General features: G+C 44.1%; 1 protein-coding gene across 7 annotated transcripts in view; it reads left to right on the top strand.

Annotated features, from left to right (window-relative positions):
* RBM20 (RNA binding motif protein 20) overlaps nucleotides 1–18,577 on the top strand; it is a 225,321-nt gene that overhangs the window by 11,068 nt on the left and 195,676 nt on the right. The window contains exon 1 of one of the 7 annotated variants that reach the window (XM_033943606.1): nucleotides 16,688–16,790. The exons of the other annotated variants lie outside the window; for them this stretch is intronic. Within the exon in view, the coding sequence (XP_033799497.1) occupies nucleotides 16,717–16,790 (74 nt within the window). The 5' untranslated portion in view covers nucleotides 16,688–16,716. Of the gene's footprint in view, nucleotides 1–16,687; nucleotides 16,791–18,577 lie in introns of those variants that run through there. 7 annotated transcript variants of the gene reach the window in all.

Raw genomic sequence — 18,577 nt, forward strand, 5'->3', positions numbered from 1 at the left:
CCGAGTGGTTAAGACCTTTGTGTATAAATCCAACAGGAGTCGAAATAAAGATGAAACTACTGAGGGTGTTTTAGTTGTGAGTTTGATTTTTGAATTATTCACTTGATAGACCACTTAAAGCAAAGTGTCAAAGCGGTTTACATTAATTTTTCAATGTACATTATACATCATATTCAGATAATAATACCCAGTATCAATACAGTATCAATGGTCTAATAGCGAAGAACGTGTGCAAAACGCGATGATCAAACTTGTTTTGCTAAGGCTTGCACAACCTCACTTTCATCTTTATACTACATTCCGGGACTCTGTCTCCCAGGCTCTAACATCGGTTCACTGGCTCCCCATGGCCAAACGCTATGTCTTCAAGGGCCTGATTATAGCGTTCAGATCTTTGCATAACATGGCGCCAGGCTACGCGACGAGCAAATTTCCTCTGTACGTGTCGAACAGGTCCCTCCGCTCACAAGATGAAATTAGTCTCGAAACGCCCCCTGGTCATGCCCTATAACTGAAAACTGCCAAACAACGTGACTACTCCCACTTCATACCGAGCCCATGGAATCGACTGCTCCCCCCCCCCCAATCAGATCCCTTGAAGGTCTCCTCCACTTTAGGAAAGCAATAAAAACATACCTCTTCAACTAACTCCATTGACCATGACCGCGGGATTACAAAAAAATGTTCATGCTACCAGAGCCTAGGTATGTGTCATATTGGGGGAAAAACTTGAATTGAAATTCTTTCATGGTAACTATGGAAATTTAAAGTAGTATAAGGCAAGAGAACAGATTAACCGCTATTAACAAGATCCCCAAAAGGTTAATCTACCAAAAACTACAGACCATTTAACATAATGGTAGTTCTACAAATGAAGGAAAGATCTCAGAGTTGCCACTCCCAGGATAATATTGTTATTGTCCAGAAGGGAATTGTGGCTTGTGGTATCTTTCATTGATCAATCTTCATTATTAATTTGTAGTAAAGTAATTATTCTTTAAATTTACTTTAAAAATTATTAAATACTACCACTCTAAACTAGTTTCTCATTTTCTTTAGGGAGTATTTAACCTATAAATTTTTCTTAATTTTTTCTTATTTTTTGTGCAAAAATGCTTAAAGTGCAAATATTTCCTAAAGTGGCTAGTGCAGATCTAGCTTATTTATCTGAATACGCTGTGCAAAATAGCAAAATAGCAAAATAACACAGATAAAACATCATGAAAAAAGGCCTAAAACTGGCACTTATCTGTTGAACATGATGTATCAGAGAAACGGCACATTCATCTAGCCGTAAGAGACCCGTATATCCCAACCAACGGGAACCCGTTTCGTCGCACTCGAGCGGCTTCCTCAGGGTAATGTAAGGCAAACGGGCCCAAGGAAGGCACCACATTCCGGACACTCCAAAACCGGGTCGCACCTAACCTGGTAGATGTTATTCCGACCTGCGACAGTGCAGGAAGTTGGAATAATGGAACGCTGTGAGGAACGAATTAAACGTTGAGCTAGACATACTGACTTGAGAAAAGGAGACTGCGAGGGGATATGATCGAGACTTTCAAAATACTGAAAGGAATCGACAAAATAGAGCAGGAAGAAAAATGATTTACAATGTCCAATGTGAAACGGACATGAGGACATGGACTGAAGCTAAGGGGGGACAAGTCCAGGACAAATATCAGGAAGTTCTGCTTCATGCAACGAGTTTTGGACACCTGGAATGCTCTCCCAGAGGAGGTTATTGCGGAATCCACCGTTCTAGGATTTAAAAACAAACTAGATGCCTCCTTACGAGAGGCATAGAGGGATATGGGTGACTAGAATTACGCCAGGTGTACACCAGGCTGGGCCTCCGCGTGTGCGGATCGCCGGACTTGATGGACCGAAGGTCTGATCCGGAGATGGCGGTTCTTATATTTTGTGACACTCATTTTCAAGGGTATAAAAACTGGACATAGAGGAAACAGGCAACTAATGAAACGTTAATGTGTATAAGATGGGGGACTATTCAATCTAAGTTGTCTAAATTGAATTGATGCTTTCAGATTCCATTTAATACAGCGGAATATACTCAAGATGTACCTATGAAAATCAGGCTTGTCCACCTATATAGCCTTTCAGAACCCCTTTTTCAGCTCCCTGCTCTTTGAACCCCGCACAGTTCCTCTCCCTGTCCTCATCTCTGTTTTTCTCTCTTCAGCCCATCCCTCACCCACTTATCTTTGTATCATAACCCAAGCACTCCCCTCAGCTTGCATTCACTTCAGCTCTGTTCTCTTTCATAGTCCATATGTCTTCCCTTAGCCTCTCTTCCAGCTCTCGGTGCCTGTGCTATTCTTTCCTTCCTCATTCCTTTCCCAGAGCCTACCTCAGCACTTCTCCTCCTCTCTATGGTAGACCTAAGACAGGAAGCCTGTCTGACCTACACTGCAGCTCTTCTCTGTTTCCTGCTATTAGCCCGTTGGTCAGATATTCCTTAGCCAGCCGATAGGCTGCAAGGGAAGGTGGGACAAGTAGCTTAGGAGACACCAACCTTCTGTTCTGAGAGAGCGACCAGGTGGTAGAGTCAGTGGGATCTCAGCGATCGTCTGGGGACGTAAATTTGGAGTTTTGTTGTCATGTGGTTTGGTATCATCTTGTGAAAGGTCTTTTTTTAAAATAAATCTTTATTAATTTTCAAATGTTAACAGTGCCATACAATGAATTTAAACATAAACACTACACAGAATGCACTTTAAATACACAAATATAGTCAAACCTCGGTTTACGAGTAACCCAGTTTGCGAGTGTTTTGCAAGACGAGCAAAACACTCAGCAAACTTTTGACTCGTAAAACGACCCGACCGCGGGAACCAACAGTATTGCTCCCCCCGAGGCCATCGGTGCTTCTATCGCCTCTTCCCCCCCTCCCCGACTGGCCCTGTCCTTACCCCTGCACCGCTGGTGATAAAAGTGCCTGCCGCCGGTCTGCTGCTGAGCCTTGAGCATCTGCGAAAAAACAGTGTGACAAGGCAGTGGCTGCTGCCAGAAGGATTCTGGGCTGTATAAAGAGAGGCGTAGTCAGTAGAAGGAAGAAGGTGTTGATGCCCCTGTACAGGTCATTGGTGAGGCCCCACTTGGAGTATTGTGTTCAGTTTTGGAGACCGTATCTGGCGAAAGACGTAAGAAGACTTGAGGCGGTCCAGAGGAGGACGACGAAAATGATAGGAGGCTTGCACCAGAAGACGTATGAGGAGAGACTGGAAGCCCTGAATATGTATACCCTAGAGGAAAGGAGAGACAGAAGAGATATGATTCAGACGTTCAAATACTTAAAGGGTATTAACGTAGAACAAAATCTTTTCCAGAGAAAGGAAAATGGTAAAACCAGAGGACATAATTTGAGGTTGAGGGGTGGTAGATTCAGGGGCAATGTTAGGAAATTCTACTTTACGGAGAGGGTAGTGGATGCCTGGAATGCGCTCCCGAGAGAAGTGGTGGAGAGTAAAACTGTGACTGAGTTCAAAGAAGCATGGGATGAACACAGAAGATTTAGAATCAGAAAATAATATTAAATATTGAACTAGGCCAGTTACTGGGCAGATTTGCACGGTCTGTGTCTGTGTATGGCCGTTTGGTGGAGGATGGGCAGGGGAGGGCTTCAGTGGCTGGGAGGGTGTAGATGGGCTGGAGTAGGTTTTAACAGAGATTTCGGCAGTTGGAACCCAAGCACAGTACTGGGTAAAGCTTTGGATTCTTGCCCAGAAATAGCTAAGAAGAAAAAAAAAAAAAAAAATTTAAATTGAATCAGGTTGGGCAGACTGGATGGACCATTCGGGTCTTTATCTGCCGTCATCTACTATGTTACTATGTTACTATGCGCATGCTCAGGCCTTCTGATCTCACCCTCTCCGAGTTCACGTTCTCTCCGAGATCTCCGAGAATCTCAGAGAGAATGTGAACTCGCAGGCCTTGAGCATGCGTAGATGCTCAAGGCCCAGCACAGAAGAGGAGGCCGATCTTCGGGCACCGGCATCAACGCACAGGACATGCCGGTGCCGAGGCCGAGCTGAAAGTAAGAAGCGGGTTCAGGTGGGTCTGGGGGACTTCAGGTCGTGCGGGGGGGGTGCCAGATCGCAGGGGGGGGGGAGGGTGCCTGATCGCAGGGGGGAGGGTGCCGGATCACGGTGGGGCGTTCAGGGGGAGCAATGCCGGTTCTCGTGGGAGGGGGAATAGAGCAGCACCACTGGCGTCGGGGGGGAGGGGGGGAGAACGTATCAAAGCGAGTTTCCATTATTTCCTATGGGGAAACTCGCTTTGATTTAAGAGTATTTTGGTTTACGAGCATGCTTCTGGAACGAATTATGCTCGTAAACCATGGTACCACTGTAATTCAAAAAACAATCATTTTCTCCCCCCTTCTCCCCATAATTAATAGAAGTACTTATTTAATTTCAATAATATAGATAATTAAGTATAGCAAACAATAATACATTCCTCTCCCCCCCCCCATCCACCCAACCTGGATGTGTAAGGAAGTCAAATAAAAGGAAAGGTACATGACAGTTCTTGTGACTCAATAAATGCAGTCAATGGGCTCCACACCATTTGGAATGCGTTACTATATCCCAAACATTCCGCGTTCATTCTTTCATGCTTGTAACTGAAACATAGGTTTGCCCACCAGAAAGTGTAATTCAGTCTTCCAGTTACGTGTAACCAACTGGATGGCTATTCCCGTCATTATTGAGAAAAGCCGGCTTTTATGTATGCAGAAATATACTGTTTTAACTCGATGCTCCAAATGTCTCTAAGACGTTTTTTGTTTTTTTATTCAAAATTTCCAAAATTAATTAATCAAACCGGGCAGCCTGATGTCCTACTAAATCTATCTGGTAACATAGGATCTGCAAGCTATAATAAGTTTTTAAGTTTTGCCATTCAGGGAACCCACTCGGAATGGCCTGCTTCAACTGCAACCACCTATAATTTTGAGACTTTAAAATACCAAATGATTGTTGCGGTTGTGAACAATCAAAATCATTCAACTGACCCGCATGGGTAACAAAATTCATGGAGAGTGATCAAAATAAAGTTTATAAAAATACTCAGAGATATGGAACTCTCTGTAGGGAAGGCTTGAATACCTCCCTTGGGTGACGAGTTCACCTTCCAGTCATTGTGATTTTATAAAAACTTTGATCACTAACTTCACAGAATATGGCTTAATTCAGTCTCAAAAAAACTTTCATCATAAAGGTTTTTAACGTATTTGAGAGTCACTGTGTGTTATAATATGTTTTGAAATAACACTTAGCTTAAACAGGACTTGGGGGTCCCAACGTGGCCCCGTTTCGTTCCCTGCGTCAGGGGACCCGAGTGGTGTAATTCAGACAGGTTCCTGATGAAATGCAGTTGAAAAATGGCTCTTGTGACTATCAAAATGATTCTCTGCTGGAAAACAGTTGTTTAATTCAAAAACCGCCAGTTGTGAAAAATCAAGCAGTTTTCCATTAGATGTAACATCATCTAATGTACAAATACCTGCCTGCATCTAATTCTTCCAGAAGATCCCAGCACCGCCTGTCTGAATCTTGGAGTTTAGCCATAAGGACTGAAAAGTAGATTTCTCCATTGGAACATCTGTTAATTTATCAATAAATTTCAATGCTTTCCATGTGTCCAAAAGAATACTATTGTCCTTAGCATATCTAGGTAATTTGATACTCAACACATGAGATAGTCGCTTTGAGGACATAAGATGCCATTCCAAATGTAACCAGTCCGGAAGATGTTCTATGAGCTTCAAATAACACCAGACCGGCTTTTCCCATGTTAAATTTAACAAAAGCCATGGAAGATCCGGCCTTCTCTGTATCCTTGGATGCAGAGAAGGCCTTTGATCGTGTGGAGTGGACCTTCACATACCCTGTTTCCCCGATGGTAAGACACTGTCTTATTTTTTTTGGAAGGCCAAAATATGCTCTAGGGCTTATTTTCGGGGGGATGCCTTATTTACATTTTTTTCTAAAAAGGGGGGGCTGTCTTATTTGACGGCTGAAGAATCGGTCGGCCGAAAAATCGTACCGTGTATGGCCAGCTTTATCCATCATACCATATATTGTACCATTTAATGTCCCCAATGTTCTCCATCAGGGAAACACAGTAAAGAGATTATTCTGTAGTGCAGCATCAGAGGGGACTTGACAATGTGAAACCATTGTTTATATACCGTATGCATTTTAAACAGGCTTTATATACAGTAAGTGGTATTGCTCACAGCAAAAGAAACCTGTCTGTGTGTCTCACTTTTGGATGTTCTGGCCGTGAACAAACTCCTGCAGTCTCCGTTAGGGAGGGATGAGGGAAGCTGCCTGTGTTTCCTTGCGCGGAGTCACGTGCGCGCGCTGCAGTCCTGTCACTTCCTCCTCTTCACTTCATGACGAGGCGCGGCACGCAGCCATGGAGGCAAATACGGTAGACGGAGGGACCACATGGAGTCACCCACCGTACCACCCGATTCGGGTAAGCGCAGGTATCGGTGGGTGGCTTATTTGCGGGGGGGGGGTGCCTTATTTTATATTTTTTTCTAAAAAGGGGGGGCTGTCTTATTTGATAGCCCTGCCTTATCATCGGGGAAACAGGGTATCAAGCAATGGATTGGTTTGGTTTGGTATAGGATCCGGATTTATACAAATGTTTCAAACCTATATAATGCATCAGGGAATGTAGTGAAAGGTCTTGAAGGCAAGAACCACCTTTGTCAGACAGCGCTTAAGCCTCTTTGGTTGTTCTTGAGTTCCCTTCATTAAACACAATAAGTTTCATGGATTTGAACATTGTCTTGTTTGACTGCACTTTGCAGTGGATTGTGCTTTTTAGTAATATTCACGTACAGGTGACAGCTCAGTGTTGTATAGCACACTTTTTTTATGGATTTTGTAGACAGACTGACAGACTAAAGTAATCTCATCTATACAGTATTTAAAAAGAAACAAGCAACTGAAACTCTTAACATTTAAGAACATAAGAATTACCGCTGCTGGGTCAGACCAGTGGTCCATTGTGCCCAGCTGTCTGCTCACGCGGCAGCCCTCTGGTCAAAGACCAGCGCCCTGAGACTAGCCCTACCTGCGTACGTTCTGGTTCAGCAGGAACTTGTCTAACTTTGTCTTGAATCCCTGGAGGGTGTTTTCCCCTATGACAGACTCCGGAAGAGCGTTCCAGTTTTCTACCACTCTCTGGGTGAAGAAGAACTTCCTTACGTTCGTAAGGAATCTATCCCCTTTCAATTTTAGAGAGTGCCCTCATTCTCCCTACCTTGGAGAGAGTGAACAACCTTTTCCACTAAGTCTATTCCCTTCAGTACCTTGAATGTTTCAATTGTGTCCCCTCTCAGTCTCCTCTGTTCGAGGGAGAAGAGGCCAAGTTTCTCTAATCTTTCGCTGTACAGCAACTCCTCCAGCCCCTTAACCATCTTAGTCGCTCTTCTCCGGACCCTTTCAAGTAGTACCGTGTCCTTCTTCATGTACGGCGACCAGTGCTGGACGCAGTACTCCAGGTGAGGGCGCACCATAGCCCGGTACAACGGCATGATAACCTTCTCCGATCTGTTCGTGATCCCCTTCTTTATCATTCTTAGCATTCCGTTTGCCCTTTTCGCTGTTGCCGCACATTTAGGAACCAAAGAAGCAAAAGGGTGAAAAAAGCTACCAGTCCCGGTAATGACTAGCAGCTCCTTACAGGAACCTCAGCCATGACTAATGCCTATATATAGAAATTCAGAAGATGTTGGCAGAACCACTTGATCCACCCTGTCTGCATATTTATATCTGCCTAATGTGCTGTCAGAGATCATAATCACTCAATGATCCTCTCTCTCTCTACCCTGCTCCTACGTCCCTTTAAGCCAGTGGCTTCCTAATGAATATGCATGAGAGAGATTTGCATATAATGGAAGTGACAGGTTTTGGCCCGCAGGCTGCTTGCTGCTGTTATATGATCAAATGAACTGTGATAAGAGGTGAAATCACTCGGGGAAAACCTGAAGCAGTCGTGGCTCCTGAAGATGCTGATTAGAGAATGACAGGTGGCGGTTTACCCGCGGCCACCGCATTTTAGCTGCGGGTCACCTGCTGAAAACGGGGAAGAAAACTAGCAGTCGCTGCGGCGACGGGGACAAGGCCATTCACCGCCCGCGGGGCGGTGAATGGTCTTGTCTCCGCAGTGAGGTATCAAGGATCGCGCGGTCCCCGCAGCCACCGCCCGCCCGCCCGTAGCATTTAGCCAGCTCCCTCCCTCCACCTCACCTTAAATTTCGAGTTTTCCGGCTTCCTTTTTTCCGAGCCGCACGTGTTCAAAAATCCGTGCACGCGCGGCTGCGCGAGTCAATCAATCTTCTCCTCTGACGCAACCGGAAACAGGAAGTTGCAGGAGAGGAGAAGTTTGATTGACTCGCACAACCGCGCGTGCACGGATTTTTGAACACGTGCGGCTCGGAAAAAAGGAAGCCGGAAAACTCGAAATTTAAGGTGAGGTGGAGGGAGGGAGCTGGCTAAATGCACGGCTTTTTGAACGCGTGCGGCTAGGGAAAAAGGAAGCTGGCAAACTCGGAACGAATATAAGGTGAGGTGGAGGGAGGATGGGGGCTGCTGGACCATTCTTCATTACTTTGCCATACTAATTCCATTCTATGTTAGGTGCCATGGACTCAGATTCGAGTCCTAGCGATGATGAGTTAAAGATCCCAAAAGAAGCCAACTTCTAAATCCAGTGGTTAGAGCTACACTACACTCTTTGTGACCCTGGGCAAGTCACTTAATCCCTATTGCTTCTGACACAATGGGCAGTTCCAAAGACCAAGACCAAGACTGGCCAGTGTCAAAGACCCTTAGTCTCCACTGTTTTTAGTGATCAACAAAGTTCTATGTTTCTATAATCACCCTAATTCTGTTATCATTGGACTAGATATTCAAAATGATTTAAATGGCCAGGACAGGCTCCTGGCTGTTCAAATCATCTGTCCAGGGCTAACCAGGCATTTTCAATCTTCATGTTCAGCCCAAATGGTGTCACACAATTCAGCAAAAATACCCAATGTTGTTCCTCATAATTTAAATATTGCTCATAGAAGGAACAACATTGGGTATTTTTGCAAATGGAAGTTGGAGGGTTAATTCCCTTGAAACAGCCAATTGAGTGAAACATGAATTCATGCTGGGACACAAGATAGGTTGAATTTGTTTTGAATTTAAAAAGAAAAATGATCAATGAAGAATACTATAATGGCAAGAAAATATAACGATAAAACAGCAACTAATTTTGCCTATTTTTATATATTAAAAAAGTACTACATAAGGTGAATGTCCATATTGCTGTCTGTTGTTCTGCTGAGCATTGGCATTGAAACAGCAAAATGCATTTATTGCATACTTGTCCTCTGTCGGAAACATTATGGTGGTATATTAGTTGTGTTAATAAAAATTTATAAACAAAGCCCTGCCAGCTGAACATCTCTTTCTCTAGTTCAGCAGCAGGAACTTTGATTTATAAGAATGGAATACGCTAAATATTAGAGTACTAAGGCTTATATGGATGCTGCGGGGACGGTGACGGGGCGGTGAATGGGATGGCAGTGGCGGTGACGGGGCGGTGAAAGGGATGGCAGTGACGGTGACGGGGCGGTGAATGGAATGGCGGTGACGGGGCGGTGCAGAGGATTGGGAGCTGGGGACGGGACGGTGACGGGGACGGATTTTTTGCCCGTGTCATTCTCTAATGCTGATCCAGCGAAACACAGCCCTGTGTTGAGCCGACTGAGCAACATGATTGTAGAGTCCAGTGGTGATATCAGGACAGCATAAGCTATAATCATTGTGGTTGAGCAACATGAGACTGTGGTAACAATTTGCATTACAGCAAGAGAACGGGCGATAATTTTTAAAAACGGGACAATGTGGTGTTGAAAGGAACTGAAACTGAAAAGGCCTTTGCTCCAGTCCAGGTTTTCTGGCCCATTGGGGTATTCCCGTTGAGCTATTTTACAAAGGAAACAGTTGTGTAGTGTGAGTTGTTCTCAGAGAGTGTGGTTTAAGAACATAAGAAGTTGCCTCCGCTGAGGCAGACCAGAGGTCCATCTCGCCCAGCGGTCCGCTCCCGGGGTGGCCCATCAGGCCCATTGCCTGAGCAGTGGTCCCAGACTATCCCTATAACCTACCTCTACTCCTATCTGTACCCCTCAATTCCTTTATCCCCTAGGAACCTATCCAAACCTTCTTTGAAGCCTTGTATCATGCTCCGGCCTATCACAGCCTCCAGAAGCGCGTTCCATGTATCCACAACCCTCTTGGTAATATGTTATTTAAATCAGTGTGATATAAATATATTTATTATGTGGTAATAAAAAATAAAACATGATAAGTGCAGTAGAAGACTTCTTAAAGTTAGTAGGTACATTTATGCCAGAGACATTTAAACATCTCTATTATGTCTCCCCTCTCCTGCCTTTCTTCCAAAGTATACATATTGAAATCTTTAAGTCTGTCCCTATATACTTTGGCCCAGATTCTAAAAGCGGCGCCGTAATCGTATGGCAATTCTTAAGTTCTTATGTTTTACCTCACTTCTGCTTCTATTTGGGTTTGTCTTCTGGGTCCTATTCCTGGCCTTTCATCTGTGAACGGAGAAGGGAAATATTTATTCCACTTCTACACATTGGGTTAAGAACCATTAGTTTATACTTGGCAGCCAAACTTATTTCATAATCTCAATAGACCCAAGAAAACTTCTCTCTGCTTATATCCTGCTTTCTCGACTTGTTGTATGTGAGCTTGAATTCTGATACTCGTTGAGTTTCATGTAATCTCTGCTAACAGTAAAATAGGATGTTTCTCCTTTCCTTTGGAACTTCCCTCACTTCAGTTTCATTTGATGATCTTTTGTCTTCAAGCTTTTCATTCTATGTAAAACGCTTCCTTCTAGTGCCTTATTGAAGCATGTCAGATATTTAAATGTTTGCTTATTATCTACCTTTTCAAAGTGTACGGCTTATGCTTGTTAAGTCTCTCTATGTACGACTTATACGAGAGCATACTAGGTGCCAGTTTGGTAGCCTTCATTTAAACTGCCTTCACCTGATTAATATTTTTTTCTACGTATGGTTTCCAGAATAGCATGTACTGTAGTAATCAAGATGAGATCTTACTGCAAATAATTACAGATAATTTATTTATTATAACATTATTACGTACAGTTTTTAGTGAGCCAATGAGAGAGTCATCCAAAAACTGTTATACAAGAGTTTTCAGGACCATATAAGGTCACTGCTTGGGACCAATGACAAGAATAAATCTATATGATAATATACCTAGGGTTGTGATTTTAGGTGTAACCAATAAACACCGATAACCCTGGGGCAAAAGAAAATCCATATAAACTAGGGTGCTATGGCAGATAACATGTGCTAACCTTTAGTAAAAGACCTCCTTTATGAATTGCATTGCACTGTGAGTATAGCCTTTCTGTTTTTTTCATTTCAGTCAATGAATTTTACAATAGGTTATCCATTAAATAACACAGATAGTTCAATAATTCACTCTCCTAATGTCCCACAGAAGAGCGGCTTTAGCTGGCTGTGACTTACAAGGAAATACAATCTGGTGGTAACTTTATTGGTTGAAGACCTGCTGTTTATTTAGGCTCACGTTTCCTTCACCCTTTATGAATGGGAGGTGCTCTTTGCTTCTGTGGGAAGGTTAAGGCAGGGCTATTTATAGGCCTCTTGCTGGTTCTAGTATGGGAGAGTTTATTTCACTGGGCTCTATCAATTGAATGGACATACTAGAAGCTCTTTGGGCAGTGGTACTGACCTCTTTAGGGATGATTCAGTTTCTTGAATTATACATATAAAACACCGATATAGCTCAAGCAGCTTAAGTGTAAACTGAAGGATGATTTTCCAGTCAAGGTTGGCCACGCTTTTTTAAAAATGTATTTTCTAAGAATTTAATTTGCTATCTGTGAGTGGGGCTCATCTGCTCGAGAGATCTACTCCTCCTGACGAAGCCTATCTTGGCGAAACGCAGGTCTGAGTAAAGGGGAGCGTTTAATACACATTTCACAGATGAGCACATGATGGATGAGGTCCTGTGGAGCCGCGCATGAACAAGCAAGGTCATTAACTAAAACAGTAGGATTTGGTTGTTAATAATCTTACATTTGCTCTATGGGAATGTCAGATGAAGGGATGAATGAAGTGCAGTGATGGTCCCTAATTAAATCTTCATGCAGCTCAACAGCAGGAGGGAGTGTGTGTGGCACAGTGGCTAAAGCTACAGCCTCACCACCCTGGGGTTGTGGGCTCAAACCCACGTTGCTTCTTGTGACCCTGGGCAAGTCACTTAATCCCCCCATTGCCACAGGTACATTAGATAGATTGTGAGCCCACCAGGACAGACAGGGGAAAATGCTTGAGTACCTGAATAAATCCATGTAAACCGTTCTGAGCTCCCCTAGGAGAACAGTATAGAAAATTGAATAAATAAATAGTGTGACAAGCTTTAGCCTCTGATAACCAGAGCTGGTATTGTGACATCATAATGCCTCATTCCACCAATGCCTAAGAGCCAACCTCATCAGTGATGTCACAATGGCTTGATTGTCCTAGACTTGACTCACTTTGCCACATTTTGATTTCTAGAGTGGTGCAGTGGTTAAAGCTACAGCCTCAGCATCCTGAGGTTGTGGGTTCAAGCCCATGCTGCTCCTTGTGACCCTGGGCAAGTCACTTAATCCCCCCATTGCCCCGGGGCATTAGACAGATTGTGAGCCCACCGGGTCAGACAGGGAAAAATGCTTGAGTACCTGAATAAATTCATGTAAACCGTTCCGAGTTCTCTTGGGAGAACGGTATAGAAAAGTGAATAAATAAATAAAAGACACAGGCACTGAGCACTTCACAGTGGGGTCCTTTTCCTAAGGCACGCTAGCCATTATATTCTATGGAGGCGTTAGCGTTTGGCGCACACTAAATCGGCCAGCGCGCCTTTAGTAAAAGAGGGGGACAGTTTACAATAAGTTTTTATTTAATTAATAGTTTGACTTTAGTGCTTAAGTGATGAGTTTTCTGAGAGGAGTTCAGAATATCAGCACCCACTAAAGTCAGGCCTGGTGCAAGGTATTAGGCAGACTGTCAGCCTTCTGTCTCTCCCCCACCAGCTGCCCAGCATCTCCCTCCCATCCTCTCTTTATCCCTGCAGCATCATCACCACTCTGTCACTGCCTATGTCCACAGATTCTAGCATACCCTCTCCTTAACCCCTCCCCAACATCTTCCCCACCCTCTGTGCCAGCTCATCCACATCGCCTCTATCATTGTGCCCCTTGTTCGCACTCTGAACCCTTTGATCTTTGGTTATTTCTCCCCTCCCCCTTGCTATTCTTTTTATTACCCCCTCCCACCATGTCTCTTACATGCCCTCAGTACTTCCTCCAGCAAAACCCTCTTATGTCTTGATTCTGCAGCCCTTCAGCCTCAATCTTTCCTCCCTCAGCATGAGCAGCAGTAGCCTTCACTCTCATATCTTCAGCTAGTGTGAGGCCTAAAGGATCCTGCTGAACAACTTTCTCAGACTACCAGGACAGGAGAGAAACCCTGTCAGCTATCCTACGCTTCCCCAGATTGATTTATATGTCATTGGTAGGTGGGGGCCTCAAGAGCCATGCCAGTCATACTCCTCCAGCCTTCAGGGCTACCTTCTGGACCCTACATACGAGGGTTCTTCAAAAGATTTTAGCACTTTCATATTTTCACGGGAAATGGTTGGGGGGCGGGAGAAGTGGTAAGAGGGCGTGTCATAGAATGTCATGTGACTAGTCAGCCCAGTTGGCTCACCTGTGCTTTTGAGATATTTAATAAATAGTGTTAAAAAAAATAAGTGCGGAAACTTTTTGAAGATCCTTCATAGATTGTCTGCAGCAAACCACCACCAATGTCGCTCAAAGCACATTCAACAAGAGGAATCATGGGTGATACCTCCAGAGGAGATATGTAGATCTGCTACATGGTCTTCCCTTCACACTTTCACTAAATTCTCTGGGGTAGACGTGGCAGCACAGGAGGATTCCGCTTTTGGATGCTCGGTACTGCGCATTCAAGACTTTGGGGACTGCTTAAGTATGTCCTATAGTTCAGCATAACATCCCTATTGTACTAGAAAAAGAGATTAGGTTCTTAAGAACATAAGAAGTTGCCTCCACTGGGTCAGACCAGAGGTCCATCGCGCCCAGCGGTCCGCTCCTGCGGCGGCCCATCAGGTCTATGACCTGTGAAGTGGTTCCTGACCATTTCTCTAACCTACCTCTACTTCTATCTGTACCCCTCAATCCCCTTATCCTTTAGGAACCTATCTAAACCTTCCTTGAACCCCTGTAATGTGCTCTGGCCTATCACAACCTCCGGAAGCGCGTTCCATGTGTCAACCACCCTCTGGGTAAAAAAGAACTTCCTAGCATTTGTTCTAAACCTGTCCCCTCTCAGTTTCTCCGAGTGACCCCTTGTACTTGTGGTTCCCCACAGTCTGAAGAATCTGTCCCTGCCTACCTTCTCTATGCCCCTCAAGATTTTGAAGGTTTCTATCATGTCTCCTCTAAGTCTCCGCTTTTCCAGGGAGAACAGCCCCAGCATTTTCAACCTGTCAGCGTATGAAAAGTTTTCCATACCTTTTATCAGTTTAGTCGCTCTTCTCTGGACCCCCTCAAGTACTGCCATGTCCTTCTTGAGGTACGGCGACCAGTACTGGACACAGTACTCCAGATGTGAATGCACCATTGCACGATACAGCGGAATGATGACTTCCTTCGTCCTGGTTGTGATACCCTTTTTAATGATACCCAGCATTCTGTTTGCTTTCTTTGAGGCTGTTGCACACTGTGCCGATGCTTCAATGTTGAGTCCACCATCACCCCCAGATCTCTTTCAAGGTTGCTCATCCCTAGCAATGATCCCCCCATTTTGTATCTGAACATCGGGTTCTTTTTCCCTACATGCATGACCTTACATTTCTTTATGTTAAAACTCATTTGCCACTTTTTTGCCCACTCTTCCAGTCTCGTTAGGTCCCTTTGCAGGTCTTCACAGTCTTCCGTGGTTCTAACTCTGCTGCAGAGTTTGGTGTCATCCGCAAATTTAATAATCTCACATTTCGTCCCCGTCTCCAGGTCATTAATAAATATATTGAACAGGAGCGGTCCCAGCACCGACCCCTGTGGAACTCCGCTCGTGACCCATTGCCAGTCTGAGTAATGGTCCTTTACTCCAACTCTCTGTTTCCTGCCTGCCAGCCAGTGTTTGATCCATCGGTGGACATCCCCCTGCACCCCGTGGCACCACAGCTTCTTAAGCAGTTGTTCGTGAGATACCTTGTCGAAGGCTTTTTGGAAGTCAAGGTAAATGATGTCTATGGATCCCCCTTTATCCATCTGGCTGTTTATTCCCTCAAAGAAGTACAGCAAGTTCGTGAGGCACGACCTTCCTTTGCAGAAGCCGTGCTGGCTCGCCTTCAGTTGTCCATTGTTTTCTATGTGTTCACAGATTGTGTCCTTAACCAGTGCTTACATCATCTTTCCCGGTACCGAGGTCAAGCTCACTGGCCTGTAGTTTCCCGGGTCACCCCTTGATCCCTTCTTAAAGATGGGCGTGACATTTGCTATTTTCCAGTCCTCTGGGATCTCCCCAGTTTTTAAGGATAGGTTACATATTTGGCGAAGTGTTTCCGCTATTTCGTTTCTCAGTTCTTTTAGTACCCTTGGGTGGATGCCGTCCGGGCCTGGTAATTTGTCACTCTTCAGTCTGTCTATCTGTCTGAGGACATCCTCTTTGCTTACCTCTAGTTGGACCAGTTTTTCGTCATGGTCTTCGTTTGTGGTCTTCTCGGGTTCTGGGATATTGGATGTGTCCTCTCTCGTGAAGACTGACGAGAAGAACTTGTCAGCTATCTCTTTTTCCTCCTTTATCACTCCCTTCCTGTCTCCATCGTCTAATGGTCCCACTTGCTCCCTGGCTGGTTGTTTCCCCTTCACATACCTGAAGAATGGTTTGAAGTTTCTTGCTTCACCTGCCAGTCTCTCCTCATATTCTCTTTTTGCTTTCCTAACCACTCGGTGACAGTCTTTTTGGTGCCTTTTGTGTTCCTTCTGGTTGTCCTTTGTTTGGTCCTTTTTCTATTTTCTGAATGATGTTTTCTTGTCACTTATCGCCTTTTTCACTGCATTTGTTATCCACGCCGGCTTACCTTGGTAATGTGTTTTCCAGTAGATAGGGATGGTATGCTGAATCCCCTACCCAATAATATCTGATACTTCTGTTTCTGCCTTAAGCTTCATGGTCCTCTCCATAGCTAAGACTTCTCTGCCAGTTGGACTATGGGTTCAGAATCAATTTGTAAATAGAATCTCAAAACATGATCGACCTCCACTAATATTTAGGCTGATACTTTTATTTGATATCTTTTACTGTTCAATAGCAATGTTCGTTCATTTATAAATTACAGTTTCATTATTGGCTGTTATAACATTATATGAGCAGATCAGAACCATGGTTTCGGGGAGTTCCTCAAATCCCTCCTCCTGTCTTTTACTCTAGAGCTCTTATATGCTTTGGTATGAACTAAAGGGGACAGCAGAGACCGGGAAGAAGGAGGAGGTGTTCAAAAGCTGTGGTTGTCATCTTTCTGCAGGATGCTCGTGAGGATGAATCGAGTACCCTATGGTTCAGCATGCCATCCCTTTCTACTGGAAAAGATATTATCAAGGTAAATGGTTCTCTATTGGACATATGTCATAAAATGGAAAGCTAAGTACCAATATACAGTAAACCAAATGCGAATAACATCAAGTTCAATACAGCAAGCTTGTTGGCACTTGCCAACTGTTGTTTTCAACATTATAGCCAGCATGATATGATGCCAGTTGTCAGTCTTGGCAGAACAGATCAGAGTTCTGGTACATCTAAATATCAGGATGAACTGCACTCATTGTCCATGACGTTTCTGTCATCACAACTGGCCAAGCCAAAAGTGATGATTGTCATCACTGCATCATCTGCTGATCCATGCTTGTCTGTGTAGGTAAGGAGAAATCTATACCTAGCTGAACCGCCAATTTTTTATGGGATAAAAATGAAAAAGGCAAAAGCACTTAGAGTAATTAGATGTGACAAACAACTTTTCACTCTGTTTAACTAAGTGCTTGGTGATGTTGAGTGTTAAGTGTGTGTGTTGAGGGCTGAAGGGGCTCACTTACAGGCAGTAAAGCCATTCACTAACAATAGTGGATGACAGACTAACGTAAAGCAGAGATAGGCTGAGGTTGGGCAGGGGATCAGTTGCCCTCTCGATTTTGTACCAATATATAAGGAACTTCCTTTCAAATGCTGCTCTGGCTAGAGTCTTGTTGTTGCTTTTCGAAGAATGAAAATAACATTACTTGCTGTGCATTTAATGCCAATTGTAGCTCTGGATGGCAGACATTTAGGCCCTGATTTTATAAAGTCCGTCTAAAGTTAGGTGCTAATATCGGCACTCAGCACCTCACAACTAGATTTAGTTAGACTTAATTGAAAGTTAGGTGCGTAACTCGAAAAACTAAATTCTATAATAAGTAGGTGACTAGCCAAAGCGCCTACACTAAGTGGACTTGGTTAGGGGACAGATAGATGATGGGCATGTTTTGGAGTTAGGCACCTCTTTGTGAATTACATGACATTAGGTTCTGATATTGGTGCCTAACTTTAGGTAAAGAAAACCCTGGTGTAAATTAAGGAGGTCTAATGTTGGGATACTGAGAGCCACCTAAGCATGCTTAGACAATGCTAAGCGTGATTCTATAATGGACACCTGTTTTATAGAATCAGTGCTGATATTGGTGCTTAACTTTAGGCGGACTTTATAGAATCAGGGCCTTAGTGGTCCAGAATGCCGCAGCTAGGTTGATAACTGGAACATCAAGATATGAGCATATTACTCCATATCTTCAACAACTGCATTGGTTGCCAGTTGAGTTTTGAATTCAGTATAAGCCAATAATGTTACACAGTATGTCATCAATTCTTATATGGAACGATGCCTGAAATTTTTTTAGAATATGATGGTAAAGGGACTAGAGGATTTGCCATACCGCGAGAGATTAAAGAAACTGGGCCTCTTCTCCCTTGAAAAGAGGAGACTGAGAGGGGACATGATCGAAACATTCAAGATAATGAAGGGAATAGACTTAGTAGATAAAGACAGGTTGTTCACCCTCTTCAAGGTAGAGAGAACGAGAGGGCACTCTCTAAAGTTAAAAGGGGATAGATTCCGTACAAACGTAAGGAAGTTCTTCTTCACCCAGAGAGTGGTAGAAAACTGGAACGCTCTTCCGGAGGCTGTTATAGGGGAAAACACCCTCCAGGGATTCAAGACAAAGTTAGACAAGTTCCTGCTGAACCGGAGCGTACGCAGGTAGGGGTGGTCTTAGTTAGGACATTGGTCTTTGACCTAGGGACTGCCGCGGGAACGGACCGCTGGGCGCGATGGACCACTGGTCTGACCCAGCAGCGGCA

The sequence above is a fragment of the Geotrypetes seraphini genome, chromosome 4 (genome assembly GCF_902459505.1).
Source record: "Geotrypetes seraphini chromosome 4, aGeoSer1.1, whole genome shotgun sequence".
In the NCBI taxonomy this organism is placed as follows: Eukaryota; Metazoa; Chordata; class Amphibia; order Gymnophiona; family Dermophiidae; genus Geotrypetes; species Geotrypetes seraphini.